General features: G+C 53.7%; 5 protein-coding genes across 8 annotated transcripts in view; 3 read left to right on the top strand and 2 right to left on the bottom strand.

The window, feature by feature from the left end:
- Window positions 1-587: 587 nt before the first annotated feature.
- RGP1 (RGP1 homolog, RAB6A GEF complex partner 1) lies at window positions 588-8,161 on the bottom strand. 2 transcript variants are annotated; one of them, XM_060100799.1, is made up of 9 exons: window positions 8,018-8,161; window positions 7,334-7,468; window positions 6,820-6,956; window positions 6,450-6,533; window positions 6,199-6,348; window positions 5,778-5,924; window positions 5,439-5,566; window positions 5,041-5,230; window positions 588-4,538 (listed from the first exon to the last, which is right to left on the bottom strand). In XM_060100799.1, exons 2-9 carry the CDS (start codon window positions 7,447-7,449, stop codon window positions 4,315-4,317), a joined length of 1,176 nt encoding a protein of 391 aa, XP_059956782.1. In that variant the 5' UTR covers window positions 7,450-7,468; window positions 8,018-8,161; the 3' UTR covers window positions 588-4,314. The 2 variants fall into 2 exon arrangements, with proteins under 2 accessions (XP_059956782.1, XP_059956780.1); XM_060100797.1 differs by lacking the exon at window positions 8,018-8,161 and adding an exon at window positions 7,816-7,889.
- Window positions 3,121-4,092, top strand: MSMP (microseminoprotein, prostate associated). Its single transcript, XM_060100802.1, has 3 exons — window positions 3,121-3,250; window positions 3,430-3,538; window positions 3,912-4,092. Exons 1-3 carry the CDS (start codon window positions 3,121-3,123, stop codon window positions 4,090-4,092), a joined length of 420 nt encoding a protein of 139 aa, XP_059956785.1.
- A 91-nt stretch (window positions 8,162-8,252) lies between the features above and the next one.
- On the top strand, window positions 8,253-19,117 carry GBA2 (glucosylceramidase beta 2). The gene is made up of 17 exons (XM_060100796.1): window positions 8,253-8,860; window positions 11,967-12,058; window positions 12,355-12,470; window positions 14,316-14,534; window positions 14,840-15,079; window positions 15,295-15,397; window positions 15,556-15,709; window positions 15,800-15,925; window positions 16,125-16,297; window positions 16,541-16,645; window positions 16,859-16,966; window positions 17,067-17,218; window positions 17,341-17,447; window positions 17,595-17,737; window positions 17,814-17,929; window positions 18,029-18,220; window positions 18,518-19,117. Exons 1-17 carry the CDS (start codon window positions 8,526-8,528, stop codon window positions 18,803-18,805), a joined length of 2,769 nt encoding a protein of 922 aa, XP_059956779.1. The 5' UTR covers window positions 8,253-8,525; the 3' UTR covers window positions 18,806-19,117.
- CREB3 (cAMP responsive element binding protein 3) lies at window positions 18,971-24,059 on the bottom strand. 2 transcript variants are annotated; one of them, XM_060100801.1, is made up of 10 exons: window positions 23,440-24,059; window positions 23,095-23,232; window positions 22,842-22,989; window positions 22,698-22,765; window positions 22,491-22,589; window positions 20,722-20,828; window positions 20,542-20,610; window positions 19,814-19,898; window positions 19,635-19,719; window positions 18,971-19,556 (listed from the first exon to the last, which is right to left on the bottom strand). In XM_060100801.1, the coding sequence occupies exons 2-10, from the start codon at window positions 23,230-23,232 to the stop codon at window positions 19,240-19,242; spliced, it is 1,116 nt and encodes a 371-aa protein (XP_059956784.1). In that variant the 5' UTR covers window positions 23,440-24,059; the 3' UTR covers window positions 18,971-19,239. The 2 variants fall into 2 exon arrangements, with proteins under 2 accessions (XP_059956784.1, XP_059956783.1); XM_060100800.1 differs by lacking the exon at window positions 23,440-24,059 and adding an exon at window positions 23,328-23,431.
- The window catches only part of TLN1 (talin 1), a 32,002-nt gene continuing 30,464 nt past the window's right edge, over window positions 23,597-25,134 (top strand). Inside the window, exon 1 of one of the 2 annotated variants that reach the window (XM_060100795.1) lies at window positions 23,597-23,889. The gene's annotated coding sequence lies outside the window, so the exon portion shown is untranslated. Of the gene's footprint in view, window positions 23,932-25,134 lie in introns of both variants that reach the window. The other variant, XM_060100794.1, reaches the window with a different exon arrangement.

Genomic DNA, 25,134 nt, shown 5'->3' with positions numbered 1-25,134 from the left:
ACAGCGCTCTCGCTCCGCAGCCCCGCACTCCTCCAGGCCCTTTCCGGGTCTCTCCTCCCTGACTCTCGGTGTTGCCCCGGGGCCCCTCTCCCTCGGCTCCAGTGTTCCCCCGGGGACTCACAAGCTCTGCGGGTCGGTGGATGTCTGTTAGGTGCTTCGAGCCTGGGCGAAACCCAGACCCGGACCCCTCGGGCGCTTCCACGACCCTCCCCGGGCTCCCCACGCCAGCCCAGCTGCCCCTCGGGGCTCCGGCCCCCAGACCTCCCCGCCGCCGCTGCCAGTCCTTCCTATCCTATCCGGCGGGGGTCGGCGGTGACTCACCGAAGGGCCAGCGGCTGGGGGGTCGGAATGCGCTCACTTCCTCCCCGCGCGCACCTGCCCGGAGCTGTTGGAGCGCCGCCCAGCCGAGCCTCCGGCGGATGTTTTTCTGTCCCCGCGTGGGCAGCGCTCGCTAGCCGCCCCCTCCCGGCCCGAGAGCCAGCCGTCGCGCCCCCCACCAACTGGCATCGCGGAGTTGAGCCCTGACCACAGAACCCCCAGCCCCCAACACACGCGGCAACCACAAGCGTGGCCTCTGGCCCCGAGAAGCTAGGCAGATACACACGCAAGCGCGCACACCCGCAGGCGTGCAAGAAGCGGGTTCAACCAACACCTCCCCGCTGCCCTCTCCCCTACCCAACTTCTGGGAAAGGGCTCCTGGCTCCGCCCCAGCCTTTCTTTCCAGAAGCCCCCTACTCCTGCCCCTATATGCCTACCTCATCTTCATTACAGGCGGCTAACTCTCACCTCTCCTGTCCCATGACCTCACACACACCAATCCCCATCGGGCTCCCCCTGCCTACAGCATGACCACCACCACCACCTTCAAGCTCCCTAGCTCCCCCCTAGTGTCCGCCCCCTATTGGTTTGGCTCCAGGATGCAGGAGCAGAAGGTAGTCTACGGTCCAAACATCAAGGGTGTCAGCTGGTGCCCCACAAAGGCACCAGCAGAGCTATAGACCACTGACAAGACTTCTGGGCCCTTCTATTAGTCAGGCCTTCTAACCCACCTGCTCCAGCCCTGAGCAGTCCAAGGCCATGCCTCCCACACGTCAGCCTACATCAGGGCACCTTACTCCTCTGAGTTTTCTTTTTTTCTCTTGGTGCTCCTCTGAAATAGAAAGGATATCAGACCTGACTAGGGTGAAGGTGTGGTGCAGTCCGCATCTCCAGCCACTTAAGCTGTCTTCTTGGAAGAAAACAGATAGGGAGTTTGGGGTGGACTGGTGAAGTTGTTTCTGAATGGTGAGGAGGTGAGAGGAAGGGTAGCCCTCTGGAAAAGTCAGCCAGAAGTAGTTAGATCTGAACCACTGGGTGGCAGGGAGTGGGAGTCTTGGGGTAAGTGGAACTAGAGACTTACAAGGAAAAATAGAATAAATGCCAAAGTGATTGGCCCTGTGGGTAGGAGGAGAATAGCTGGAACAGGGGTCTTTGAAGTGTGAAAAAGTCCAGCTTGATTGGGGCAATTAGTACCAATGAGATGGCCAGCATTAGACTGGTCAGAAAGGAGAATTTGAGAGTTCACTTGAGTGGGGATGGGAAGAAGTGGATCAGAATCCTTACCAGAAAAAGCAGGAGTCCTAAAGTTAGCTGGAAGGATGGAAAAAGGATACCTCTTCCCAGGGTAGAAGTGAGGGTACTGACCTAGGAAAAGTAGGCTTATTAGCAACACTTTCTCAAAGCAGACATTTAGAATTTCAAGGATACACCGACCAAAAGCAAAATGTTGCTGGAGGCAGGTTTTGAAGGTGGTAGGGATGACAAGAAGCATAAGTGTGAAAGGGGCAGAAGTCTGTGCCAGGAGATAGCAGCCCCAGCAGAAGCTTTCAGCTGTGCACACAGAGCTGCTCACCATCATTCAAAGAAAGGAACGTGTAGCACCAGCCACAGTGGTCACTCTTTTCGGAGGGCTATGTGCCAGGGACAGTACTAGGAGCATTACACGTATTATCTCATTTCATCCTCTTGACAACCCTATGAGTTAATATTGCTATCCCAATTTATAGATAAGGAAACAGGTTTAGAGAGGTGAACTAACTTGCCCAGTGTCACACAGCTCTTAAGTAGAATCAGGATCTAAATCCAGAGTCTGACTCTATAACCTATACTCTTAATCACCCATCTTTAGGTTCTCCAGAACCTGCAGGAAACCCAAAAAAGGATGTCAGAGGATAAGTTCCTAAATTCTCATTCCATAATGTATAGGAGATAAGAGTGGTATCTCTGTGAAACTGGAGTGACCCATACCATTAGGGCATTTAGTGATGTTCTTCTTTGAAAGAACCATCCCCAGACATGGGGAGAACCTTTATTTGCAGTATGTTTGGGGGTGATGAACAATGGATAATCTCTGGGATGCCTGTAAAAAAGAGACGTCTGCCCCCCCAGCCCTAATCTCTGAGGGGGAAGCCATTATCTCTAGGATACTGCAAGGAGACCCTGCCCTAGGGTCTGAGAGAAACATTCTCCACTCCAGGTGCCTGTTCGCTCTCCTGGAGCCTCTGGCTGTCGCACCCTACTGCATCTCCTCGGTTTGGCTGGGGCACAGGATTAGCCATCCCCAGGAAATGCCTCCCTCCGGTCCAGGCAGGGATCCCAGCATACACACCCCTGGAGTGTGTGTGTGTGTGTGTTAGTTACAGGGCGGGGGGAGATGGTGGAATGCTTCCTCTCCAGGCCAGGGAAGAGTTCTGGGGACCACCTGGGGGCCCCCACCCCTCCCACCTCCTTGCTGGGGAAGTGCCCAGTCCAGTGCCCCTTCCATGGCCACCTCCCTCCCCCTAGCCGTGTGGGGCATGAATCAGCTCTCACAGCTTGTTAAAGCTAGACCTCTTGTTTTCATGCCCTCACCTCAGGAAACAGAGTTACAGCTTTTCCAGCTCTACTCAGCAGGGGGTCAGGGTCCTCACTTTATAAACATCCCCAAGCCTGTGAGAGGGCACGGAGATGGTGCGAGACAGGAGCCCAGGGGAGAAAGACAGAAACTAAGACTCAAGGAGAGAAACAAAGAAAAGCCAAGGAGACAAGACCAGAGTACCTGAACAGAAGCCAGGAACGGTCCGAAAGGGCCATACTGCAGGAATGGCCTTATGGATGCTCTGGGCTGGACAGGCTAAAGGGACCCTGGGCGGCTGGGGGATCACCTGCTTGGTGATATCTCTGCTCCTCCAGCACCCAGGAGTCCACAGCAAGTGCTACTTCCAAGCTCAAGGTAAAGCTGGGTGAGGCGTTAGGGAAGGACAGCAGAAGGCACTGGGAGGACGGGGGCTCAGGGGTGATCCTGTGTCAAAGACCCAGACCCCCCGAGCTGGGAAACAGGAGGGTAAACGCGGGGGCGGCGGCACTTACTCCCTCAGCTCCAGCACACTAACATTTCCTGCTCTTCCCTAGCGCCCTGCCACCATGAAGGGAAATATTTCACCCTGGGTGAGTCTTGGCTCCGCAAGGACTGTTTCCACTGCACCTGCCTGCATCCTGTCGGTGTGGGCTGCTGTGACACGTGAGTGACCACTGAGGGCCAGAGAGAATGGCTCTGATGTGAGTGACTGAGAGATGGCCAGGGCATGACTAGATTGCTGTGGTGTGAGAATGAACAAAGTAGCAGTATGAAGCTGGCCGAACCTGAAGGTACCAACAAAAATGTGAGAGGGAAGGCTTCAGGCTACAAAGTAAGGGGAGTTGGGGTGGATCTGGAGGAAAAGTATTCCTGCTATGAAACGAAAAAAATCCATATATGGCAGGCAAGAGCTCGGTTAGGGGGGACAGGGGCACTGGGGGAAGATATGGGAGGAATGCTGGGAGGGGGGATGCGAGGCAGGGATAAAGGTGGACCTTCACTGTCCTGACTCCTTCCCCGTCCTTTGGTTCCCCAGGTCCCAGCATCCTATCGACTTCCCCGCTGGGTGTGAGGTACGTCAGGAGCCAGGAACGTGCCAGTTCTCCCTGGTGCAAAAATCTGACCCTCGGCTGCCCTGCAAAGGGGGAGGGCCCGACCCAGAGTGGGGCTCAGCTAACACCCCTATTCCTGCGGCTCCTGCTCCCCACTCCAGCTGAACTCAACCGACCGCCCTTTTGCTGGCTGCCCACTGCTGCTGCCACTTCCAGGGAAACCACTAGCAGCTGCCGATTTATTCTGAACAAATAAATTAATGCTACAGCCGAAAGCCTGCCTCTCATTATCTGTGCCACGACCCCAGGTGGAAAAAATGGGCCCTACTAGAGTCCAGGTGCTGAGTTCTCAGGATCCTGAAGAAAGTAGTGCTACGTGGGCCAGTTTCAGATGGTTATGGTGCTGGTGCTGGGGCCTGGGGCCGCATAGGAGGCCAGGGTAGGGCTTGTAGGCAGCACCTTGATGGGGAGGTCCCAGCTGAAGGTGTCCACGGGCACTTGCTCAGGCCCTGTCCAGGTGACAGGCTCGGGCTGTTCCATGGGAGGTAGGAGCACCAAACCTGGTTCTCGGGATGTTACAAATTCAAAATGCAAACGCCACTTCAGGGATACTGTGGGAAAAAAGATAAAGGTAGAACATTAGAAGCCAGGAGTAAGACCCAATGACAGGATGTGGTTAGCAAATGAGGAAAAAAAAACCCTGTATTCAGGAAGAGCGGGGAGGTGTGGGGCAGGGAGCTAGGATCGAGAGTTAGGCTGAAGAAATCTAGTATGTAAACTGGAACCGTGACAGTAAGGACGACGGTATCAACTACCTAATAACCCAAGTGTGGGACAGTCAAGACTTGGTAACTTGAAGTAAATGCAATGGCGAGTCAGAGATCAGTGCATCACAGGGTCCCAGTGGGTAGGGGGAGTGAAGATGTGCAAAGCTGTTAAGAATTTAGGGGTCAGTGCACCCAAGAAACAGGTTGAAGGTCTGAGAAAGTGCTGAGGGTCAGAGGCTGGATGTGGGTATGTCTGGGAGTGTGTTAGGAATCAGGATTCATTATACGCTACCTAAGCACAGCATCTTACCATGCCCCCCACCCCCGGTAATAGTCAGGGTCTCACCAACGGCTGTGCAGAAGCCTGGTGTGGAGCTGAGAGGGATAGGGAGGGAGAAGCTCGTTCTGGTTGTATGTAGGCAGGACTCTTGGTGCCGGGCATGAGTGACATGAGACACAGAGGGGGCACCCCCTGCCCCGCGGCGCCGCTGGTACTCAGGCTGCACACGCTCCTCCGTCTGTAAGCTCACTGAAAACTGGGAGCAAGAAGAGAAGTGCGTGTTGGCAGGCGCTGGGACGCGCTGACTCCGGGTGGGAGGGTAGCCCAACCTCACACTGTTTTACCAGAGGGACCCTGGGTGACCTCACTGCCCATTTCTACCTGCCACCCCTCTTTATGCAGGCCCGCTCTTTCCACCCTAGACCTTCAGACCCAGTTCCCCCAAAGTTCCTCTCCTTTCTCACCTGCAAACAAGCTACAGTTCCTTCCCCTAAGTTTAAGGTCCCCACCACGTCCTCGCCAAGTCTGTATACAGATTTGAAGATGCCAAATGTCCCAACTTTTCCTCGGCCATCACTGATGTTGTACAGATCTGGGGAGAATGGGACACAGTAAGCCTGGGGTCCACACTGGGGAACGTCTAGGGCTGGAAGCCAGAGGCCAAAAGGTGGGGCTTTTCCTTTAGACTCTGGGGTGAGGTATCACCGGATCCTCAGGAGAATGTGGCAGCTAGGAGACTCCGTCTCTGAGACAGGAATACGATGAGGGGAGGATGGGGTGGGGCAATGTGAAGGGCTTCTCACGGAGGCTGCGGCAGGATGTGGCAGCCATGAGGCGCTCCCCAGCCAGCTCAGCGAGCCATGAGTCCTTCTTGCCACATTCATCCTCTTCCAAGAATGGACTGGATGGGGCAACTGCCTCCTCCTGGGGAAAGCGGACATCTTGAAGGCCTGGAGAGAAAATGAGTGGAGAGGTGGCGGGAGAGAGCAGAGAGAAGAGTAGTGGGTAGGGTTTTAGACTCCAGCCTGAGAGGGCTGTAGGTAAGGGGCGCCACGGCGGAGGTACGCATCTCACCTATGCTCCAGAACCTTCTCTCTCCAACCCCCTCACACCTTCACTAAGACCAGGAAGCTTCCCTCCAGCCCCTCTCACAAACCCTCTAAGGATCATTTCTGCTTTGGTGAGGCCCTTCTCCAGCCCTTCCCTCCAGGAACCCTTACTTACCAGTCAGCACAAGAACCCTCAGAGGGACCCTGAGTAAAGTGATGGGTGAGTTGACACGCTGGCAGCCAATGGTCAGTTTGTAGACATACTTGACTGACTGACCCCGAAAGGAGGGTGGTCCCTCTAGAGGCAGCACTTCGCTGTAGGAGTCTGGTTGGGAGGTGGTAGTCAGGGCAGCCGGAAGCAGCCAGAGAGGCCCTCCCTCCAGGAGCCTCAGAAGGCAAGCGAGGGGTCAGGGGGCAGCCACTCACATGATTTTGACTCTCCAGGGTCTAGCCTCAGGTCACAGAATAGGATTTTTGGTGGAGTGGAAAGGATACACTGACCCCTCTCACCTAGAAAAGATAAGACGGCAACTTAATAACCCCATTGTCTAGTACTGGAGAAGGCTAGCACAGCAAGTGGGGGCAGTAAACACTGCCAACAAAGGGCAACCCAAACCAAGCCACTCCTCTTTTCTCATTGTGAGATAGAAATTCTACGCCGCCAAAGCAATAACTACACTCTCCCACATTCCCAGTGCGACAGAGACTATAATGACCCACCAGAACAATCTGACAATTTCACCCTTGGGTAACAATGATTCCGTCCCCCTCCAAAGGCAAATGCCCCATCTCTAACCTCGGTGTGGTAGAAAGACAGTCTGGCTCTCAGGCTGGACATCTGGCTGACTGGAGTCAGGGGGAGGCAGTGCTACTCGACTCTCACTGGCATGGAACTGGCAGTGGATTTGGGCACTGGCCCATGCCAGAGCCTCACTGTGAGAGGAGGAAAAGAGGACATCAGAGGGCAGTTCCTGACCTCACAAATGCTCCCCCAAACTCCCTACCACACTGAGAAGACCAACACAGTGAGGCGGCTGTCCTCTGGACCAGAGAATCCAGAACCCCAAAGAGAAACCATTAAACAAAGAGAAGTATACTGGGTAAAAGGGGGAGTGGGGGAGGCGAGAGGAAAGGAGAGTGGAGGGCTATGTCACCCACATCTTAAATGTTAAATAGCCTTTTCTACAATGAGAGCAAAATGAGCAAGAAGGTGGTGCCGTAGTCACAGGACAACCTGAGCTCTGGCTCAGCACTATAGATACCAGGCTTCCTCCCAGAAGGACCACCTTCTTCAGTACCGGCATCCTCACCTGGATGCATAAGTGGCCGTGGGGGGCAGGGGGTTGGTGACGGTCACCACACACTCCAGTGCCTCCCCTGCCAGAAACACAGGACCTCTGCTCAGCTCTGCTACCACTTCAATCATGGCAGCTCCGGAATCGGATCTAGAAGGAAACAAGGGGTATCAGAGGTCAGTACCACGGCCCGGAGGGGTGTCTCAGGTGAGCCTGGGGGTGAGGACCCGGGGAATGGGCGTTCAGCACCAGGCTGTCAGAGGGAAGCGCCCAGATTTGGGATGCGGGAAGGCAGAAGGGAGGTATGGCGGCAGCTGACTTGGCACAGCGGAGTGAGAGGGAGTCGCTCTGGATCTCAGCCCCCCGCCCCTCTCAGCGCCGAATATTCCCCCTATCCCGCCGGGACCCCCAGGCCGCCTCCGCCCCCTTCCCTCGAGGTTCCACGTCCCAGCCCAGGGCTACGGCCGCCCGGCATCTCGCGCCCCTAGCCCGGACACCTCGCACGGTCGAAACTGGGGACTCGGCGCACCGAGGCCCTCGGTCGCCCGCCCCGGGACCTAGTGCGTGGCTGCGTCCGCGGCAGAGGCGGGACTTCCCTCGCCCCCCGCCCACCTCTTCCCCCTCGGAGCCCCTTCCGGCCGGAAGCACCCGGCCGGAAGGGCCGGAAGGGGCTCGAGTGGTCCCGCCGCCCTGGGTCACCTTCCCACGGGCTGGCACCCAGGTGAGAGCGCCGTCCCGGATACTGGCCGGCGGGACCCGGCGCCCACCCCTGGGGGGGCCTGGTGCCACGGCCCAGGGACTGGGCCGGGGCTGCCGCGAGCTCCCAGGCCGGCCCCGGGGGCGGTGCCTGACGGGCTGGTCCCGGGGGCTCCTCCCCTCTCCGCGGGCCCAGTCGCCCTTTGGCAGGGCCAGCTAATCACCGCGGCCCAATGACGTTGAGGCCCGATCCTTCCCGCCTAGGACCCAGAGAGACGACCGAGGGGGAGACCGTGGCGACTTTATTGCTGTCGCCGCCACCGCAGCAGCAGCAACAGCTCCCCGGCTCCACGGAGACACCAGCTCACCTCAGCTTTCCCCAGAGGCCGGCCCTCCGAGAGAACACCTAACAATCCGCGCCCACATCTGGGCTTGGCTGGCCAGATACTTTGTACCAGAAAGCTCGGGAACCGAGACCACCGAGGTCGTGGGGACCCAGAATCCAGGGAATATGAGAACCGGAGTCCCAGCCTCAGAACAGACCAGCTGTGCCAAAGGGGATCCACAGGCTTATTGCCCTGAAAATACTGGAGGCGCTGAGGCTGTGCAGGTTACAGACTGCCAGAACCCTGAAGACAGTCAACCCCAGAATGAGCAGGGCTACAACAATCCGCAGGACTTTGGGCAGCTGATGGCTTCCTATGAGGGTAAAGCCAAGGGCTACCAGGTGCCTCCCTTTGGCTGGCGCATCTGCCTGGCTCACGAGTTTGCAGAGAAGAGGAAACCCTTTAATGCCAACAATGTCTCGCTAAGCAACCTAATGAAGCATTTGGGCATGGGCTTGAGGTGAGTAGATCCCATTGCCTAGACTACCTTATACCTCACTTTGTTCCAGCAGAGGCAGGAAAGGGTGAGAAAGTAGGTGGATACCTTGTCCTAGTCAGGTGGCCCCCATTCCCAACGTAATTCTTAAGCCCATGGTTTTGGAGGGTGAGACCAGGTCACATCTCTTTGCAACCCCCTTCCTTCCAGTAACTTGTCTTTTTAGCAAGAAAGAGCAGGAGCATTTGGGCCTTGTACTCATTTAGGCTCCCTCTCACATACACCCTCTTTTCCAGAGATTGCTGTTTGGGATTAGCTATACTTTGTGACAAGGTAGGAAGGGATACTCCGGCAGCTGTGGTACTGATACAGTGTTGTTTTCTGGGGAGGGGGCGGGATTCTCAGCCCCAGATTCTCCTGAGCAGCTGGAGTATTCATTGAACCTTTTTTAGGCACAGCATTTAATAGTCCCAACACCCATCAGCTTCTTTCCTCAAGCTTTGGCTCCAGGGAGAGGGTGAGAGCCTTCCTGCTCTCAGCCATAAGGAGAGAGCGATAAGAGGTGCTGTTCACTCTATGCCGGAATAGACGGCCCATCATATAAAAAGCAAAGACCTTTGACCAGAGAGGCATTGCCTTAGGTGTCCCCAGAGCTTAGTAATAATCTTCCAGAGCATTTCCTGGTCTCCCCCCACACAAGGGTGGCAGACACTCCAAGGGCTTATCCTGGGCTGTAGAACTCCTCCAGATCCCTCTAGATCCCCACTGAGTTCAAAGACTAGTGATGAGGCCAAGACCTATTAACAGGAACAGGTGGATGTGAGAACAGAAAGCATCACCCAGAGGTCATCCTGAGTCAGTCCACACACAGTAAACACAGAGCTGGGGAGGGAGGCTTAAAGTTCGGGAAACCCAGCCCTGGCAACCTCTTAAATAGGGGCTCCTTCTCTTCCGCAGTCAGTGCTCTGGGGCTGGGGTGGGGAGCCCGTGTACCTAACCCAAGCCCTAGGCAGTGGGAAGGGCCTGTCGCTGCCTGGGTATCTGACTCCTTTGCCAGTTCCCCTGGGTGGCCTGTACCAGACAAAAACAATCCCTCCAGGCTGCTTCTGAAATTGACCCAGCCTAGTTTTGATCCCAAAAGGCTCTGGGTCAAAATAGGATCTAGGGCTCGGGTACTGAGAGCAGCACATTGGGGTGCATGTGGTGGGGACATGGAGGTCAAGAACCCATCTGTAGGCATCCAACCCCCCAGTCCGTAAGTATGAGCCGAATCACAGAGGCCTGAAGCTGTGCTCAGCCCCCTGGACTTGGCTCTGCATCCCAGGACAGGGTGGGGATCACTGACACAGGGGTTTTGGAATGAGATGAGGCCCTGCATTGAGGAGAAAGCAGGGGTGAGACAAGGAAGAATTCTGAATGATTATTCTTAAGTGGGGGCTGAAATTATGGAAAAGGCCAAATAGGTCAGGAATGGCCAGCAGCTAAGTGGAGTGAGAGAAAGGTGGGCTCTGAGAGGGAGCTGAACTGGGGGTAGGTACTGTGATCAGGAGCTCCAGCAAGACAGAGTTCTCTTGGCCTTAGAGCGGTAAGAACTCAATTTTGGTTGCTCTCCCTTTCAGCCAGAATCCATTCATTCAATAAATATGTATTGAGTGCTTGTTCTGCGCCTGATACTCCTTTGTTCTGCCTATCTTCATATCTTGCATTTCTCCCTCACTGCCCTAATCCGTGCTGTGCCCTCCCTCCCTTCACCAATCCTCTGTGGCCTCCAGTTTCAAAGTCCAGTTTCCTCTAAGCTGGCAAAGAAGATCTGCCTTCCCATCATCCCATCCTTCATCTTCCGTCCCTCTCCTCTCACCCCCAGAATGTACCCTCCCTATTCTTTAGTCGGATTTTCCCTCCCCTTGCTCCTGCCCCTGTTCATTTCTCTTATGCCCCATTGTCTGTACATACGTTCTTTGTAAATTCAGCAAATAGTTACTGACTGCAGACCATGTGCCCTGCCCTGTGCTTGAAGCTGTGGGTAATAATCAACTAGTCTTTGTCACTGTCCCTTTCCCCAAGAAACTTAAAAGTATGTCAGACTCACATGAGGAACACTAAAATAACAGGACAGTGTCTGATTGGGAGTTGAGACAGTGTATGCACAGATATTCCACTTTGTGGCTTTCCTATCTACTGTGCCATTTGCCCTTCCAACCATTCCTTGAGGTAGGAAGGGCAAGAGGTATCCCCATTTTGTAGATGAGGAAACTGAGCCTCAGCAGGGTTACCCAATTACATGGTTAAAAGTGGTGTGCTTGAACAATGTGTATAAACTAGCTGGTGAGGGAGAAGAGTGGAATGGGGAGAGAGTTTGGCAGGGCAGGGGTTGCTTAATGAGGACCCACTGTGAATGGGCATTTGTAGGAAGGAAAATTAGAAAACAGACTGAGAGAGATGTCAAAGCCTTGAATCCCAAACAGAATCATTTGCCTATTGGATACAGAGCTGTGATAAGACCAGGAAAATGTTGGGGTTTTTAGAACGCTTTACTGGGATATTATGAGAGAGCAAAATTAGAAAGCTTACAGCTTAAATGCTGAACTTAAAAGAAAAAGAAAAAAAAAAACGACTTAAAAGGAAATGCCCCAAAATGTAAACACTGGTTGTATATGGGTGGGATTTTTTTCACCTTCCACCTAGTGCATTCTCCAAATTTTCACCTTTCATAATCAGGAAGAAAAATCATCATTTTAAAAAGAAGAAAGTTATCGCAGCAGCCTATGCCTGTATGTGGGGTGGGAGTGATTATAAATCAGGAAACCATAACTGGCCCTTTCAGCACCTCAGACGAAAGTTCCTGGAGTAAATTAAAGCAGTCGTGGTGGAGTTAGTGGTGTGGAAAGATCAGAAAGCTCCTTCTAAGGAGAGTAGAGAGGAGAAACAAAGACAGTCCCATACTGTGACCTGGGGTGACTGGGAAGATGAGAGGACCTTGAATTGTAGAGATGTTGAGAGTAGGAGAGGTTTGGAAGTGAAGGCAATGGGTCCTCGGGACATTTAATGGGAAGTCACAGCTGGGTGTCCAAAGAGAGGCTGGTGACTGCCACCCACCGCCCCTCCACTCACACTGCCCCTTGCTCCTTAGGTACTTGCAGTGGTGGTACCGGAAGACCCAGGTGGAGAAGAAGACACCTTTCATAGACCTCATCAACTCTGTGCCCCTGAGACAGATCTATGGTGAGCCTCACTCCAGCTCTCCCCAGTCAGAGAGGCCCCAGCGTCCAGGCCTACTGCAGAGCTAGGCAAAGAGGCTTTCAGCTTATTTAAGTTGCACTGACCCATCCCCTAGGGTTTTTTCCCCAGCTTTATTGAGATATAACTGACATATAACATTGTGTAAGTTTAAAATGTACAATGTGTCGATTTGATATCCCCATGGTGTTTAGAGGAACCCATCTTTATAGTCTAGAAAGTGAGAAATGGGCTCGTTTTCCTCTCCCATGCCCCACTAACCATCCTGATTCTTTCTCTAGGTTGTCCCTTGGGTGGCATTGGGGGAGGCACTATCACCCGAGGCTGGAGAGGCCAGTTCTGTCGTTGGCAGCTTAATCCTGGAATGTACCAGCACCAAACAGTCATTGCTGATCAAGTAAGAGCCAGGAGGTGGAGGAGAGGTCCAGGCAGTACTCCCCAGGCCAGGAAGGGTCTCTTTGCTAGTGTAGGATGTGGCAATTAGAGAGGTACATGATTCAGTCCAGTAAGTACTTTCAGGATGCTTTCCGTGTGCCCAGCCCTGTGCTAGGATGTACTATAGGAATGAGACACTCAGAGCACACGTTCCCTGAAAGAAAAAAGGTACCCCTGTGCCCTTCAGTTTTCTAGTAAATGCCTCCTATACCTACTTTGCTGCCCCAGTTCCACTAGCTGAGCCAGTACCCAGCTACAGAGAGTCAGAGAATTCCAGGATCACTTAACCTGGTTGAAAGATCAGAAGGGAAAACAAACCAACAGTCTGCAAATGCACAGGAAGACAGGATGCACAGAGTGCCCACTGCTCGCCCTGATTTGCCAGGCTTCAGCCAGAGGCCAGCTTCTCTGCTAGTGGTCACTCCTCTGGAGGTCTCTCTGGCTGGGGGCCTGGGAAGACCCTCTCCCAGGCATAGATCTCCAGACTTCTTCCTTTTTCTGAAGCTTCACTTCTTTTACCCATGTTCCTTCATCAAGGAGTGACGAAGGCCTTTGATTGCCAGAGGCATGTGGTCTACCTTTCATCACATCTCTCTAGTGCCCTCCCATGTTGAGTTGTCCACCAAGTTCCTATTTCCTGTCTGAGGGAGGCCTCCAGCTTTCAGCTTATCTTCAAAGCAGAAATGACTAGCAGACCTTGAGTCCTGTTAATGATAATGCCCTTCCTAGTTCAGGTTTACCAGCCTTGCCTAATGCCCCAGGCTTCCTCTGTGGCTCATCCCTGAGGTATCCCGGGGGAATGTCTTCCAGCCTTGTGACTCTTTTGTATAATATTTAATATTTAAAGACAGTCCTACAAGGGAAGTACCATTATTAGGCCCATTTTACACAAGAGGAAACTAAGACTCAAAGAGATTTAGTAACGTGCCCAAGGTCACATGGTTGGTAAATGGAAACACAGGGATTCAGAACCAGTTTTCTCTGCGGTTAAAAGCTTGTGGTCTTAACCATTACCTACTATTCCAACAACATAAAAAAATTATTTGATATATACATTAAAGATAACAGGCTTATATAAAGATATCAGGCATACTTTGAACCAAGGAAGAGATATTAATCCCTCATAGCCCTCCCTTCCAGAGGAGTCAGGGAGTCAGAATGTGAGCACATTATAACATGCTAGACCAGAGGGGTAGGGGGACACACAGGAGAATGACTCACTGCTTGAGGAGAGGAGATGACATTTGACTTAGGCCTTGAAGGATGAGGGGTTTTACCAAATGGAGAATGAACATGAGCAAAAGCGTGGAGGAGGAAATGTAGTGTTCCCAAGGAACAGTATTTGATATGAGCGGAATATAAGGGCTCGAACAGGTAATGAGTCTGATGGGCGAGGAGAGGCCACATCAAGAAGGGCCTTGAAAGCCAGGTAGATGAGTTTAGACTTTAGCCTGAGGGCCACGGGGAGTCACTGAAACATTATAAACACAGACTAACATATCTTGATTTCTCTGTGAGAAAGATCAGTTTGAAATCCAAATTTCAGAAGAGGCAGAAGAGTAAAAGCAGAGATGGTGAGGGCCTGGCTTAGGGCACTAAGACCACAGTGAGAAGGGAGATAGATGGGGGAGGCACGACTCGGTGGTTACTCCGAGCCTGGGGGGAAGGCCTGGGGGATGAGTGAGGCTGCGGTGCGTCGGTCGCCACTGCGGGCTCTGGCAGGGCGGGAGCTACTCTGAGGAGAGGGAGACTTGTTTGAGGTACCTGTGGGTTACCCCGTTCCAGCCCACGTACCTTCTTGGTTTAGTTCACAGTGTGTTTGCGCCGGAAAGGGCAGACTGTGTACCAGCAAGTCCTGTCTGTGGAGCGCCCGAGTGTCCTGCACAGCTGGAACTGGGGCCTTTGTGGGTACTTTGCATTCTACCACGCCCTGTATCCCCGAGCCTGGACTGTCTATCAGCTTCCTGGCCAAAATGTCACCCTCACCTGCCGCCAGATCACACCCATCTTGCCCCATGACTACCAGGTGAGGCTCCCCTTCTGTGTTTCCTCCATTGCTCTCCTTTCCCCAGATCTGTCTCTCCTGGCAGTTCCATGACCTATGCAAGGGGGGGTGGAGAATGAACATCATGCTGGTTTCCCAGGACCACCGCCCAATTGGTCTTCTGTCTCCTGGCAGACAGCCTGCCAGGCAATATGGGGAGATGCAAGTGGAAGACAGAGTATATTGCCGGGTATTTGAGTCAGATCCTCGGTGCCAAGGACTGATCCTGGCGAGTGGGGCCAGAAGGGATACGCTGGGACCATCTGAGTCTGATCTTCTGCTCTCAGGACAGCAGCCTGCCTGTAGGAGTCTTTGTGTGGGATGTGGAAAATGAAGGGGATGAAGCCCTGGACGTGTCCATCATGTTCTCCATGCGGAATGGACTGGGGGGTGAAGACGATGCCCCAGGGGGGTTGTGGAATGAGCCCTTCTGTCTGGAGCGTGATGGGGAGACTGTACAGGGGCTGCTTCTGCATCATCCAACCCCTCCAAATCCCTACACGATGGCTGTGGCTGCACGACTCACGGTATGGAGGAGCCTGCCCCCTCTGAACCCCTACTCTCAGCCTGGCCCTAGCCCACCCCCCATGCCACCATGGTCTCTTCACTTCCTCAACTCCTGAGTCCCACCCTCACCACCCTAGCCTCTGGAACTTGGAGGCGGGAATATATTCAGGAGAGTTAGTCAGGAGCCAGCATACCGGTGGAGTTTCTCCTCACAGAGTCTTTGGCCCCTTAACAGGCAGATACCATGGTAACCCACCTCACAGCCTTTGACCCTGACAGCGCTGGGCAGCAGGTGTGGCAGGATCTACTTGAGGATGGACAGCTGGACTCCCTCGCTGGTGATGGGGGGTCTGACAGGGAGGTGGTGGGAAGAGAGGTTGTCCCTGTCTTGGGAGCAGGGGTGGGAGGCCTGGTAATAAGCAGGCTTTATTCCCATGTTAGGGATCCCTGTGGCCAAAGGGGGTGCCTGTGCTGATTCATCTTGTGCTTCTCTCAGGCCAAAGCCTCCCCTCGCAGAAAGGAGTAGGCATCGCTGGGGCAGTGTGTGTTATGGGCAAGCTGCCACCTCGAGGCCAGCGCCGCTTGGAGTTCTCACTGGCTTGGGACATGCCCAGAATCATGTTTGGAGCAAAGGGCCAGGTCTACTACAGGTGATGGGAATGAGAGAGCACAGGATCCATGGTGCTGGGGCTCTGAGCTGGAGCCCACATTCTCATCCCTACCCTTTCTCTCCACCCCAGGCGGTACACAAGGTTCTTTGGCCCAGATGGTGATGCAGCACCCACCCTTAGCCACTATGCACTGTGCCGATATGCAGACTGGGAAGAGAGGATCTCGGCTTGGCAGAGCCCGGTATTGGATGACAGGTGCCAATGGGGCCCATCTCTTGCCTTCCTCCCAGGCACTCACACCTCAACTGGGACTCCTTGATTCAGTCTCCACCCACCAAACTCAGCAGAGTTGGGCTGGGATTCACTTGGGACCCTTACTCTGCTGAACCCCAGAATCCGTCCTTTCCTGGGAGGTCCACACTCACTGGACTATTCCCTCCTCCTGACTCCCCAGATCCTTGCCTGCCTGGTACAAATCTGCGCTGTTCAATGAACTATACTTCCTGGCTGATGGGGGCACAGTATGGCTGGAAGTTCCTGAGGACTGCCTACGAGAGGAGCCGGTGGGGAGCATGTGTCAGCTCCGCCCCCTCCTACGAGAGTACGGTCGATTCGGCTACCTTGAAGGTATGGTCCGCTGGTGCACGCAGTATGGCGGGCCATATCCATGAGGCCAGGGTAAAATCCATCACCCCCCCAGGCGGGATGATGGGTTTTGCCTATCCCAGGGTACTGGTTGGGATGAGGGGGTAAGTGTCGGATATGGAGTGTGATGGTGCCCCACCCCCGGTGCTAGAGGAGCAGCTAGGCAGGACAATATGAAGGAGCAGCAGGAATCCTGGCAACAGTGTGTCTCCCTCCTTCCTCCAGGCCAGGAATATCGCATGTACAACACATATGATGTCCACTTTTACGCTTCCTTTGCCCTCGTCATGCTCTGGCCCAAACTCGAGCTCAGCCTGCAGTATGACATGGGTGAGGGTCCCTTTTGTGCCTCTTCTGCCCACTTAGCTCCCCACGCCCCTGAACCTTTGTGGTCCCTTCCTTGCACTGTCTCTTCCACCCAAACATAATGTGGATCCTGCTTATTGGTTCCCCTCTGGAGTCACACACACACAGTTCTGTGCCCTACCTCAAGCCTACCCATTCCCTGCCCCACCCCCGCCGCTTGTGTATCTGCTCCCCCAGCTCTGGCCACTCTCAGCGAAGACCTGGCACAGCAACGGTACCTGATGAGTGGGATAATAGCACCTGTGAAAAGGAGGAACGTTGTGCCTCATGATGTTGGGGATCCAGGTAAAAGTCCCTCCACCACAAGTGAGCTTCTCTTCCTCAATTTTTGCACCCTCTACCCTACCCTGCAGTGCAGATGAAACAGGTTTTCTCCCCTCCCCAGATGATGAGCCATGGCTCCGGGTCAATGCGTATGTAGTCCATGATACTGCGGACTGGAAGGACCTGAACCTGAAGTTTGTGCTGCAGGTGTATCGGGACTATTACCTGACGGGTGACCACTGCTTCCTAAGGGACATGTGGCCTGTGTGTCTGGTAAGGGATGCATGTGCAGTGGTCATGCCAGGGGCATGCTGCTTGGTGTCTGGGGAGAGCCCAGCTGGCTACTGTTGTCTTTTCTTAGCATCTAGGTCTTCAGTATCTTGGTCCCTCTCTAGGCTGTGATGGAGTCTGAAATGAAGTTTGACAAGGACCAAGATGGACTCATTGAGAATGGAGGCTATGCAGACCAAACCTATGATGGATGGGTCACCACAGGCCCCAGGTTGGGGGGTAGGGATTTCCAGGGGCCTGAGGTGGGGAACTGGGCATCAAGGGACTGTGGGCTTAGGGACGACTGACTGCCTGTTATTTCTACATGGGAGTGGCTAGAGCTGCCAGGCTAATTCCCTGAACCTGTGTCTCTGATCAGTGCTTACTGTGGAGGACTGTGGCTGGCAGCTGTGGCGGTGATGGTCAAGATGGCTGCTCTGTGGGGGGCACAGGAGGTCCGGGATAAATTTTCTTCCATCCTTAGCCGGGGCCAAGAAGCCTATGAGAGACTGCTATGGAATGGTGAGTTGGGGGATCCTAAGGAATCTTAAGGCCGCTCTAGGGAGGCAAGGAACCTTACTTTGTCCTTCTCCTCCAGGCCGCTATTACAACTATGACTGCAGCTCTCAGCCTCAGTCCTATAGCATCATGTCTGACCAGTGTGCTGGCCAGTGGTTCCTGAGAGCCAGTGGCCTAGGAGAAGGAGACAGTGAGGTGAGAGACTAGGAGGAGGAACCGGAGAGAAAGGTAAGGGTTTTTCCTGGAGGTGGGAACCAAGTTTAAGAGACTGTGTTTCTTCCCTTGCCCCATTAGGTATTTCCTACCCCACATGTGGTCCGTGCTCTCCAAACTATCTTTGAGTTCAATGTCCAGGGCTTTGCAGGAGGGGCCATGGGGGCTGTGAATGGAATGCAGCCCCATGGTGTTCCTGATAGATCCAGTGTCCAGTCTGATGAAGTCTGGGTGGGTGTGGTCTACGGGCTGGCAGCCACCATGATCCAAGAGGTAATTCACACTCTTCCCCATCTCTCTGCCATTTGTACCTTGGCCTAGCAAACTTCCTCAGCCATCAAACTTCTGTACAGCCTAATTCAATGTCATCTTATCCATCCAGAGAGCCTCCCCCTTTTCCCTGGCATGCATTCTATCTCCTGCCTTCAGGCTTCTGCCTGTGAGTCAAGTTTATCTCCCCCACTGGCTGGGAACTCCCTGAGGGCACAGAGCCTATTCTCTCCGTCTGTCCAGCTGAAATAGCTACTCAGAGGTTGCCAAGTAATATATGACTGCCATCTCTCCCGACAGGGCCTGACTTGGGAAGGCTTCCGGACAGCTGAAGGCTGCTACCGAACTGTGTGGGAGCGCCTGGGCCTGGCCTTCCAGACGCCTGAGGCGTACTGCCAGCAGCAGGTGTTCCGCTCGCTGGCCTACATGCGGCCGCTGAGCATCTGGGCCATGCAGCTGGCCCTGCAGCAGCAGCAGCATAAAAAGGCCCCTGGGCCAATCGCCAAACGGGACACGGGACTAAGCACCAGGCCCAAACTTGGACCAAAGGAAGCCGTGGCAAACCCAAGCCCAGATTGCGCCTCGTGAACTGTGGCAGGAGGCGCTAACAGCCCAGCCTTCAGCCTGGCCCTTCCTCCTCCTCCACCACACCCGCCCCCACTCTCCTGCAGCCCTGAGCCACCAGGACAATCATGCCCTCCCTTCTTCCCACCCAACCGCGCCAGTAAAGAGGGGTTGAGGGTGACCCATGCATCAGAACCACTTATTTATTTCTTTCTTCACCCCATCCCCTCACTGCATGAAGTGTTCAAGGTCAGTTGATTCCCCCAGGCCCATTCATGGGGTGACAGACAGACATGGGTACAAATAAAAGACCCAGAAAGCCAGTAAGTGTGGTGTGTTTGAGTCCTCAGGCTTCCTGACAGGGCACGAGGACCTGAGGCGAGCCCCCTCCCGTCCCTTTTCCTCTGAACACAAACTGGGGGCAGCAGACCATGACTGAGGCCCCCACATCCTCACACCTAGCCTGAATATCTGCCCAGCAAGATAACAGACGTGGAGTTGTGGGTAGAGAGCCATCCTCCCTCACTTGTGAGATTTGCATGCAGGGGAGAGATGGGACCTGGGCAGGAGAACATTGAGAAGCTGTCAGGCAGTGGCAACTTCAGGGGAGGCTCTGCGCTAGGAGCTTCAGGCATGTGACAGAAAAGGTAGCAAGAACTGCTAGGAGCCTGGAGCTCATGGTCCAAGCTGTCCTTTGGTACCTCTGACTGCAGGGCAGGCAGCTCCAGCTGGGGAGGGTCCTCACTGGGGAGGGCACGAAGCTGGCGGGACAACACTGAGGAGACAAATGCTGTTCAGGGCAGGCCGGGCTTCTCCCCTAGCCCTTCCTTAATGGTATCCTCAAGGCTCTCACCTCCACGCTCAGCTGGCAGGCTCCCCCTTGTGTCCGACGAGTACATCACAGGTACGAAAAGGAGACAGAAAGAGAACAGCAGGACCTAGAGCACAGAAGAAAAGAGATGAAGGGCTTTGCATTGCACCCCTGTCCCTGCCACCTGAGAAGAAAAGCTCTCCTTCCATCACCATCCTCACCAAGACACAGGTGCTGCCGCTGCTGGCTTTGTTTGCTGTCTGAATCATGATGGCCTGGAGTCTCCTCAACTGATCCAAAAGGGACCTAGAGGAAGAGAGGGGACAGACAGCAGCCCCTGGCCTTGCACCCTGACATACAACAAAACCCTCCTGTTAAGTTCATCCCCTCCACCTGTGCACTGGATCCTCTCTTACTTTTGGACCTATTTTTGCAAGTGATCTCTTCCTCTCTGTGAACAAAATGCCTGACCTCACTAAAACAAACACACACGTCTCTGCCCTGATTTAAACTCCTTTTGCAAATCCCTTCAGTGGTTCTACACTGCCTGATCAGCTCTGCACACAATCCTCACTAGGGATTATACGTTCTCTACCTTCCAGCCCAACTCACCCGTGTTAGGGTTCCAGCCAAACTGGACTATGCTGTGTTCTCTCTGCCTAGAATGCTCCCCACACCTCCACCCCAGAATCCTATCTAATATCAAATGCCATCCCGCCACATGAGGTCTTATTCCCTCCTTTCTCCTTCTTGATACTTATCCATAGTTACTTGTAAATTTATTCCCCGCTACTATGAGCTTCTTAGAATCAGAGACCCACTAAAGGCCAAGTACCAGACCTTACACGTGGGAGCTGCCTAGTTAGAAATCAAATGTGGAGCAGGAGAAAGACTGAGACAGTATTAAATGGGAGGGATGAGAAAGGACTGATGTAGAAGAGTTGCTTACAGATTCTCTTCCTCCAGGAGCTGTACTTTGTTCTGTAGCTCCAGATTCTGGGCTGTGTATTTCAGGACCCTGGAGGAATAACAGGGATGTGGGGGCATGGCCTGTATCCTCCCTTCAAAAACCTAACACTTCCAATTTACCTCTGTTCTCCCCACCCCCGAGTCCCGCTCCCTTTTATACCTGCTCTCTAAACACCCCACATACACCTTCTTCTTCCTGCGGCTCTCTTGAGCAGACTTTTTGTTTCGAATCTTCCTCCGCACTCGTTTCAGAACTTGTTCCTCCATCTGAGAGAAGACAGGAAAAGGGGTATCATCCGAGGAACATTAGACCAAAGAGTTTGAAGGCAACTGAGTTCAATCTTCCCAATGTGGAAATTCCTTCTTCAGCTTCCCTGACCCACAGGCACTCTGCTTCTGTCTGAGTGCCTCCGAGGACCAGTTGTTAATGTCCTCACAAGCCAAACCACTGTAACAATTTGTGTGTGTGTGTGTGTGTGTGTGTGTGTGTGTGTGTGTGTGACGTGGGCCTCTCACTGTTGTGGCCTCTCCCGTTGCAGAGCTCCGGACGCGCAGGCTCAGCGGCCGTGGCTCACGGGCCCAGTCGCTCCGCGGCATGTGGGATCCTCCCGGACCGGGGCACAAACCCGCGTCCCCTGCATCAGCAGGCGGACTCCCAACCACTGTGCCACCAGGGAAGCCCTGTAACAATTTTATTAACTAAAGAAAACTTCCTTATCATGAGCCAACATCTCCCTCTATTATTTCTACCTATTGGACTTACCTAACACCTGATCTCTGGGGCCGTAATAGAACAAAGGTCTTTAGCTATTTAAAAGCACTTGACATTTCTTCAGAGTTAAAAAAAAAACTGGGCAAAAAACAACTCATCATCTTATCTACTCTTCTCAGGATGGACTGCATCCTCTTAATATCTGTCAAAGATCTGGGCTCAAAACTGGACACTGAGATGCTTTCTGGCCAGTAAAAAGGAGAGCAAGATGGTTACTGCCCTTCTAGCAGCAATGCTGTTAGTTTACTGGTATCCGACGATACAGCTTCCAAACTCCATTCACTTTCTTAGTAGCCATATCACACTGTTGACTCAACCTGTACTTTTTTTTTTCGCAGCTCGTGGAATCTTAGTTCCCCGACCACGGATTGAACCCTGGCCCTCGGCAGTGAAAGCACAGAGTCCTAACCACTGGACTGCCAGGGAATTCCCTCAACTTGCACTTTTTTTTTTTTTTTTTTTCCGTACGCGGGCCTCTCACTGTTGTGGCCTCTCCCGCTGCGGAGCACAGGCTCCGGACGCGCAGGCCCAGCGGCCATGGCCCACGGGCCCAGCCGCTCCGCGGCACATGGGATCCTCCCAGACCGGGGCACGAACCCGTATCCCCTGCATCGGCAGGCGGACTCTCAACCACTGCGCCACCAGGGAGGCCCTCAACTTGCACTTTTAAGAACTTAAAATTCTTTTAACCTTTCTGTTAATGAACATTGACTTCATCACAGTATCACAATGCTGTGCATGTGAAGCTGCCACTCACTGCTTGAAAATCGGGATTTTACACTTATTCTTGTTATACTACTCAATCCAGCCTTGATGAACCCTAATACTTAATTCTACTATTCAGCTATAGGTAGGTTAGCGCGAAACCAGTGAAATATAAGTGTCAGGGCCCCATGCTTGCACAGTACTTTCCAAATCCCTTTACTGATATTACCCTGATAATTTTGAATTCTTACTTAAAAAGAACGCCAAAATTTGTACAAGCCCTGCAAAACCACCATCTGCCCTTGCACCCAGCACACTAACTACATGCTCCAGCTTCCTAGTAACAACAAATGTGCTAATCTCTCACCTCAGTTCTTTTTCAAGTTACTGATATAAAATTAACAGAACTGGCCTACTCGGGACTCGCAACCCTCCTCCAATGGGAGTCTTACCTTAGTGAGAGGAAGCGTCTCAGGCAGGGTAAGCCCCTCCTTCTCCAAGAGCCTCTTCTCCTCCTCAGTCAGTATTAGCCTAGCAATCTCCTGGGGTTCCTGAGAGGTGGGCAGCAGAGTTGCAAAGGGATGTCAGAAAGGAATGGGGAATCCTGCCCCAATCCGTGCAATGCGGGGAATAATCCTCCTGTAAATCAAGTCAAGTACCTGCTCTGCCGGCTCCTCCACATGCAATGGAGTCATCTGAGCCCCCTCTTCTCCATATCTCTCATTATCTGCAAAAGGTAAAGTATGAATAGCCAGGCCCGTGAGTCCTCTCCTCCCCCAAAACTTCACTTATTTCAGACTTACCTAGATCTATGGAGACATGCTCCTGTGAGAGAGAATAGGTGTGATCATGGTGGACAAGACAGGGGTTAGAATTGCTGAAAACGTTCAACGATGCTGGGGGACTCGGCAGGCAGCTCAGGAAATCCTCTACGTCCCAATTGCTCAGAGCCTGCACAGGGTTCAGATTAACAGGCTTTAACCTATCACCTCCCACTGCCTCAGGGACACACCCCACAGCCGGCCCCGGGCCTCCCCGACTCAGACCTCTACCCACCTCAAAAAGTGGCAGCTCCCAACCCAGCGGAGCCTCCAAGGCCTCATCGGGCGCCGCCACCAAACCTCCGCTTTCCTCTAGCAAGAAGCCCAGCAGGTCATGGTCACCCGGGTCCAACGCCGGCTCCATGTGAGACATCTACGGAAAGGATGTGCAGAAACGCAGGAGTTCGCCCCTCCACCCGGCCCCAATCCCCAACCCTACGCGCGACCCGGACCGTCAGTCGACCCCACCTATTGGCTCCTCAGCGGGGTTTTCCTCCTAGCTGCTAGCAGGGTCTCTGAAAACGGACCCGCCTCCCAGACTCGACTCCCCGCAACCTCCAACACAACACAAGTGACGCACCTACACGAGAGGCATTCCGGGACTTGGAGTTCCCCGCGACGCGGAAGCGGCGTCGGTGCGCGCCACGTCCCGGGCGCTATGCAAATAGAGGGTACGTGCCTGCCGCCCCCTCACCCCCTGGGGGCGGGCATTCTGGGGAACCGCCCTCGCCTTCTCCCCGGGCTAGAAGAAGTAAGGGTTAGAGCCTAAAAGGGAACTCCGGCGCAGTTCGGGCGCTTTCTCTGACTGCGCCGCACCCTCGCTTCCTGCCCGGGAGGGGCTGCCGGTAGTCGGCTGGCTCCTGAGCATCGAGAGCTGGAGCCAGAGCAGCTTCCTGCAGCCCCCGCGACCATAGAGCGCGGGCCCAGGGCGCCGCCCGCGGGTGGGGGACGTTCCCGGGACGGAAGTGGCCGAGAGAGTGTCGAAGAGAGGGCGAGGCCGGAGCCTGAGAGGCACCCGGAGAACGATCGGGTTAGCGGACCAGCGGGCGGGGCACAGAGCCGGGCAGCGCAGGTAGGGAGGACCGGGCGAGCTGGGGCTTCAGGGTGGGGCTGCGAGGCCAGGTCCGGGAGGCGGGTGTGCGGGCGGGGCCGCTGACTCTTCTGCGTCTGTTTCGGGTCCTGTTGGAGAGGTCAGCGTACAGTGTATCTCCGCTTGTGCTCGGAGTTAAATAGGCCGTTTTTCGGGAGCCAGGCCCTTCCTGGGAGCAGATGGGTTTGGGGGAGGGTGAGGAGTGAGTGGCAGTGTGGCGCAGGGCGGGGATCGGCTTTGAGGTTAGTTGATAGCGGTTGAGTAGGAACACATTGGGTGAGTTGCGGATTAGGTGGAGTTGGGTTTAGGAGTTAAGGTTAGCTTTTGGAGTTATAAAACCGGGGTTAAAATTTAGATTTATTAGTGTGAGTCAGGTGCGTTTTGTGTAGGTGAAGTTTGGATTAAGAGCATTATTTTGTTTTCTAGGATGGCCAACATAAGTCAAAGTTAGAGTTCAGGGTCAGGTTAAGGGTCACCAACAGGAACTAGGTTAGAAGTCCAGTTTTAGGGATTAGAGAAGGTTGGCATAGTCAGTATTAGGGATAAACAGGGAAGGGGTGAATCAGGAATCAAGTGACAAATGAACTTTAGGTTTAAGGGTCAAGATTTAGGGTTAAGGTCGGGATTTGGTGCTAAAGGTAAAAATTAAATCAAAATTAGGGATCAGGGATTGGACTCAGGTGTGTGCTAAGAAAGGGATGAGTGTCAAAGCCAGTCCTGGGAATCAGGAGACAAATTAGGGTCAGGGTTAATGTTAGGAATTTCGGGCAGTTTTCGGTGTTGTAGTTGAGGTCAGGGTGGTTGACCTCGAGCAGGTAAAATTTAAGAGATTGGCGGTAAGTAGATGCCCTTGTTTTGCGGGGAGGGCTCTTATGCCTCTGTGGTCACAGGGGCTTCTTTGGCCCAGAGAAATGACAAACTAATTTCAGGCAAGGGTTCTGGGCTTCAGCTAGAATTGCAAGCATCTGGGATTCCAGCTTCATTCTACTGTTTAAGCCTAGGGCTCTTGCTGTGACCACCACAGTTGAGGGGCAGGGGTTCCTGGACCATGTTGTTTACAAAATAGGAGGTGGGAAAGGGTTAGGGACTCAGGAGGTGTACAAGGCTTAGTAACAAGTGGAGGACTAGCTAGGGGAGAAGGGATGGTGATTAAGGGGGAAGCAGACCAAGGAAACTGCTCCCATG

The sequence above is a fragment of the Mesoplodon densirostris genome, chromosome 6 (assembly GCF_025265405.1).
Source record: "Mesoplodon densirostris isolate mMesDen1 chromosome 6, mMesDen1 primary haplotype, whole genome shotgun sequence".
In the NCBI taxonomy this organism is placed as follows: Eukaryota; Metazoa; Chordata; class Mammalia; order Artiodactyla; family Ziphiidae; genus Mesoplodon; species Mesoplodon densirostris.
This window is presented reverse-complemented; position numbering and strand designations above follow the sequence as displayed.

What these genes read in the sequence shown, in the direction of transcription:
- MSMP (XM_060100802.1), top strand. Translation starts at nt 3,121, where the DNA reads ATGGCCTTATGGATGCTCTGGGCTGGACAGGCTAAAGGGACCCTGGGC. An exon ending in GTGCTACTTCCAAGCTCAAG is followed by an intron (nt 3,251 to 3,429) that starts GTAAAGCTGGGT and finishes GCTCTTCCCTAG; the next exon opens with CGCCCTGCCACCATGAAGGG. An exon ending in GGTGTGGGCTGCTGTGACAC is followed by an intron (nt 3,539 to 3,911) that starts GTGAGTGACCAC and finishes TTGGTTCCCCAG; the next exon opens with GTCCCAGCATCCTATCGACT.
- RGP1 (XM_060100799.1), bottom strand. Translation starts at nt 7,449, where the DNA reads ATGATTGAAGTGGTAGCAGAGCTGAGCAGAGGTCCTGTGTTTCTGGCA. An exon ending in CACATCCTGCCGCAGCCTCC is followed by an intron (nt 5,567 to 5,777) that starts GTGAGAAGCCCT and finishes CATTCTCCCCAG; the next exon opens with ATCTGTACAACATCAGTGAT. An exon ending in AGGCTTCTGCACAGCCGTTG is followed by an intron (nt 4,539 to 5,040) that starts GTGAGACCCTGA and finishes TTTTTCCCACAG; the next exon opens with TATCCCTGAAGTGGCGTTTG.
- GBA2 (XM_060100796.1), top strand. Translation starts at nt 8,526, where the DNA reads ATGAGAACCGGAGTCCCAGCCTCAGAACAGACCAGCTGTGCCAAAGGG. An exon ending in ACATGTGGCCTGTGTGTCTG is followed by an intron (nt 17,219 to 17,340) that starts GTAAGGGATGCA and finishes GTCCCTCTCTAG; the next exon opens with GCTGTGATGGAGTCTGAAAT. An exon ending in CAGCCACCATGATCCAAGAG is followed by an intron (nt 18,221 to 18,517) that starts GTAATTCACACT and finishes CTCTCCCGACAG; the next exon opens with GGCCTGACTTGGGAAGGCTT.
- CREB3 (XM_060100801.1), bottom strand. Translation starts at nt 23,232, where the DNA reads ATGTCTCACATGGAGCCGGCGTTGGACCCGGGTGACCATGACCTGCTG. An exon ending in GCATGTCTCCATAGATCTAG is followed by an intron (nt 22,766 to 22,841) that starts GTAAGTCTGAAA and finishes TACCTTTTGCAG; the next exon opens with ATAATGAGAGATATGGAGAA. An exon ending in CCTGCCAGCTGAGCGTGGAG is followed by an intron (nt 19,557 to 19,634) that starts GTGAGAGCCTTG and finishes TTGTCTCCTCAG; the next exon opens with TGTTGTCCCGCCAGCTTCGT.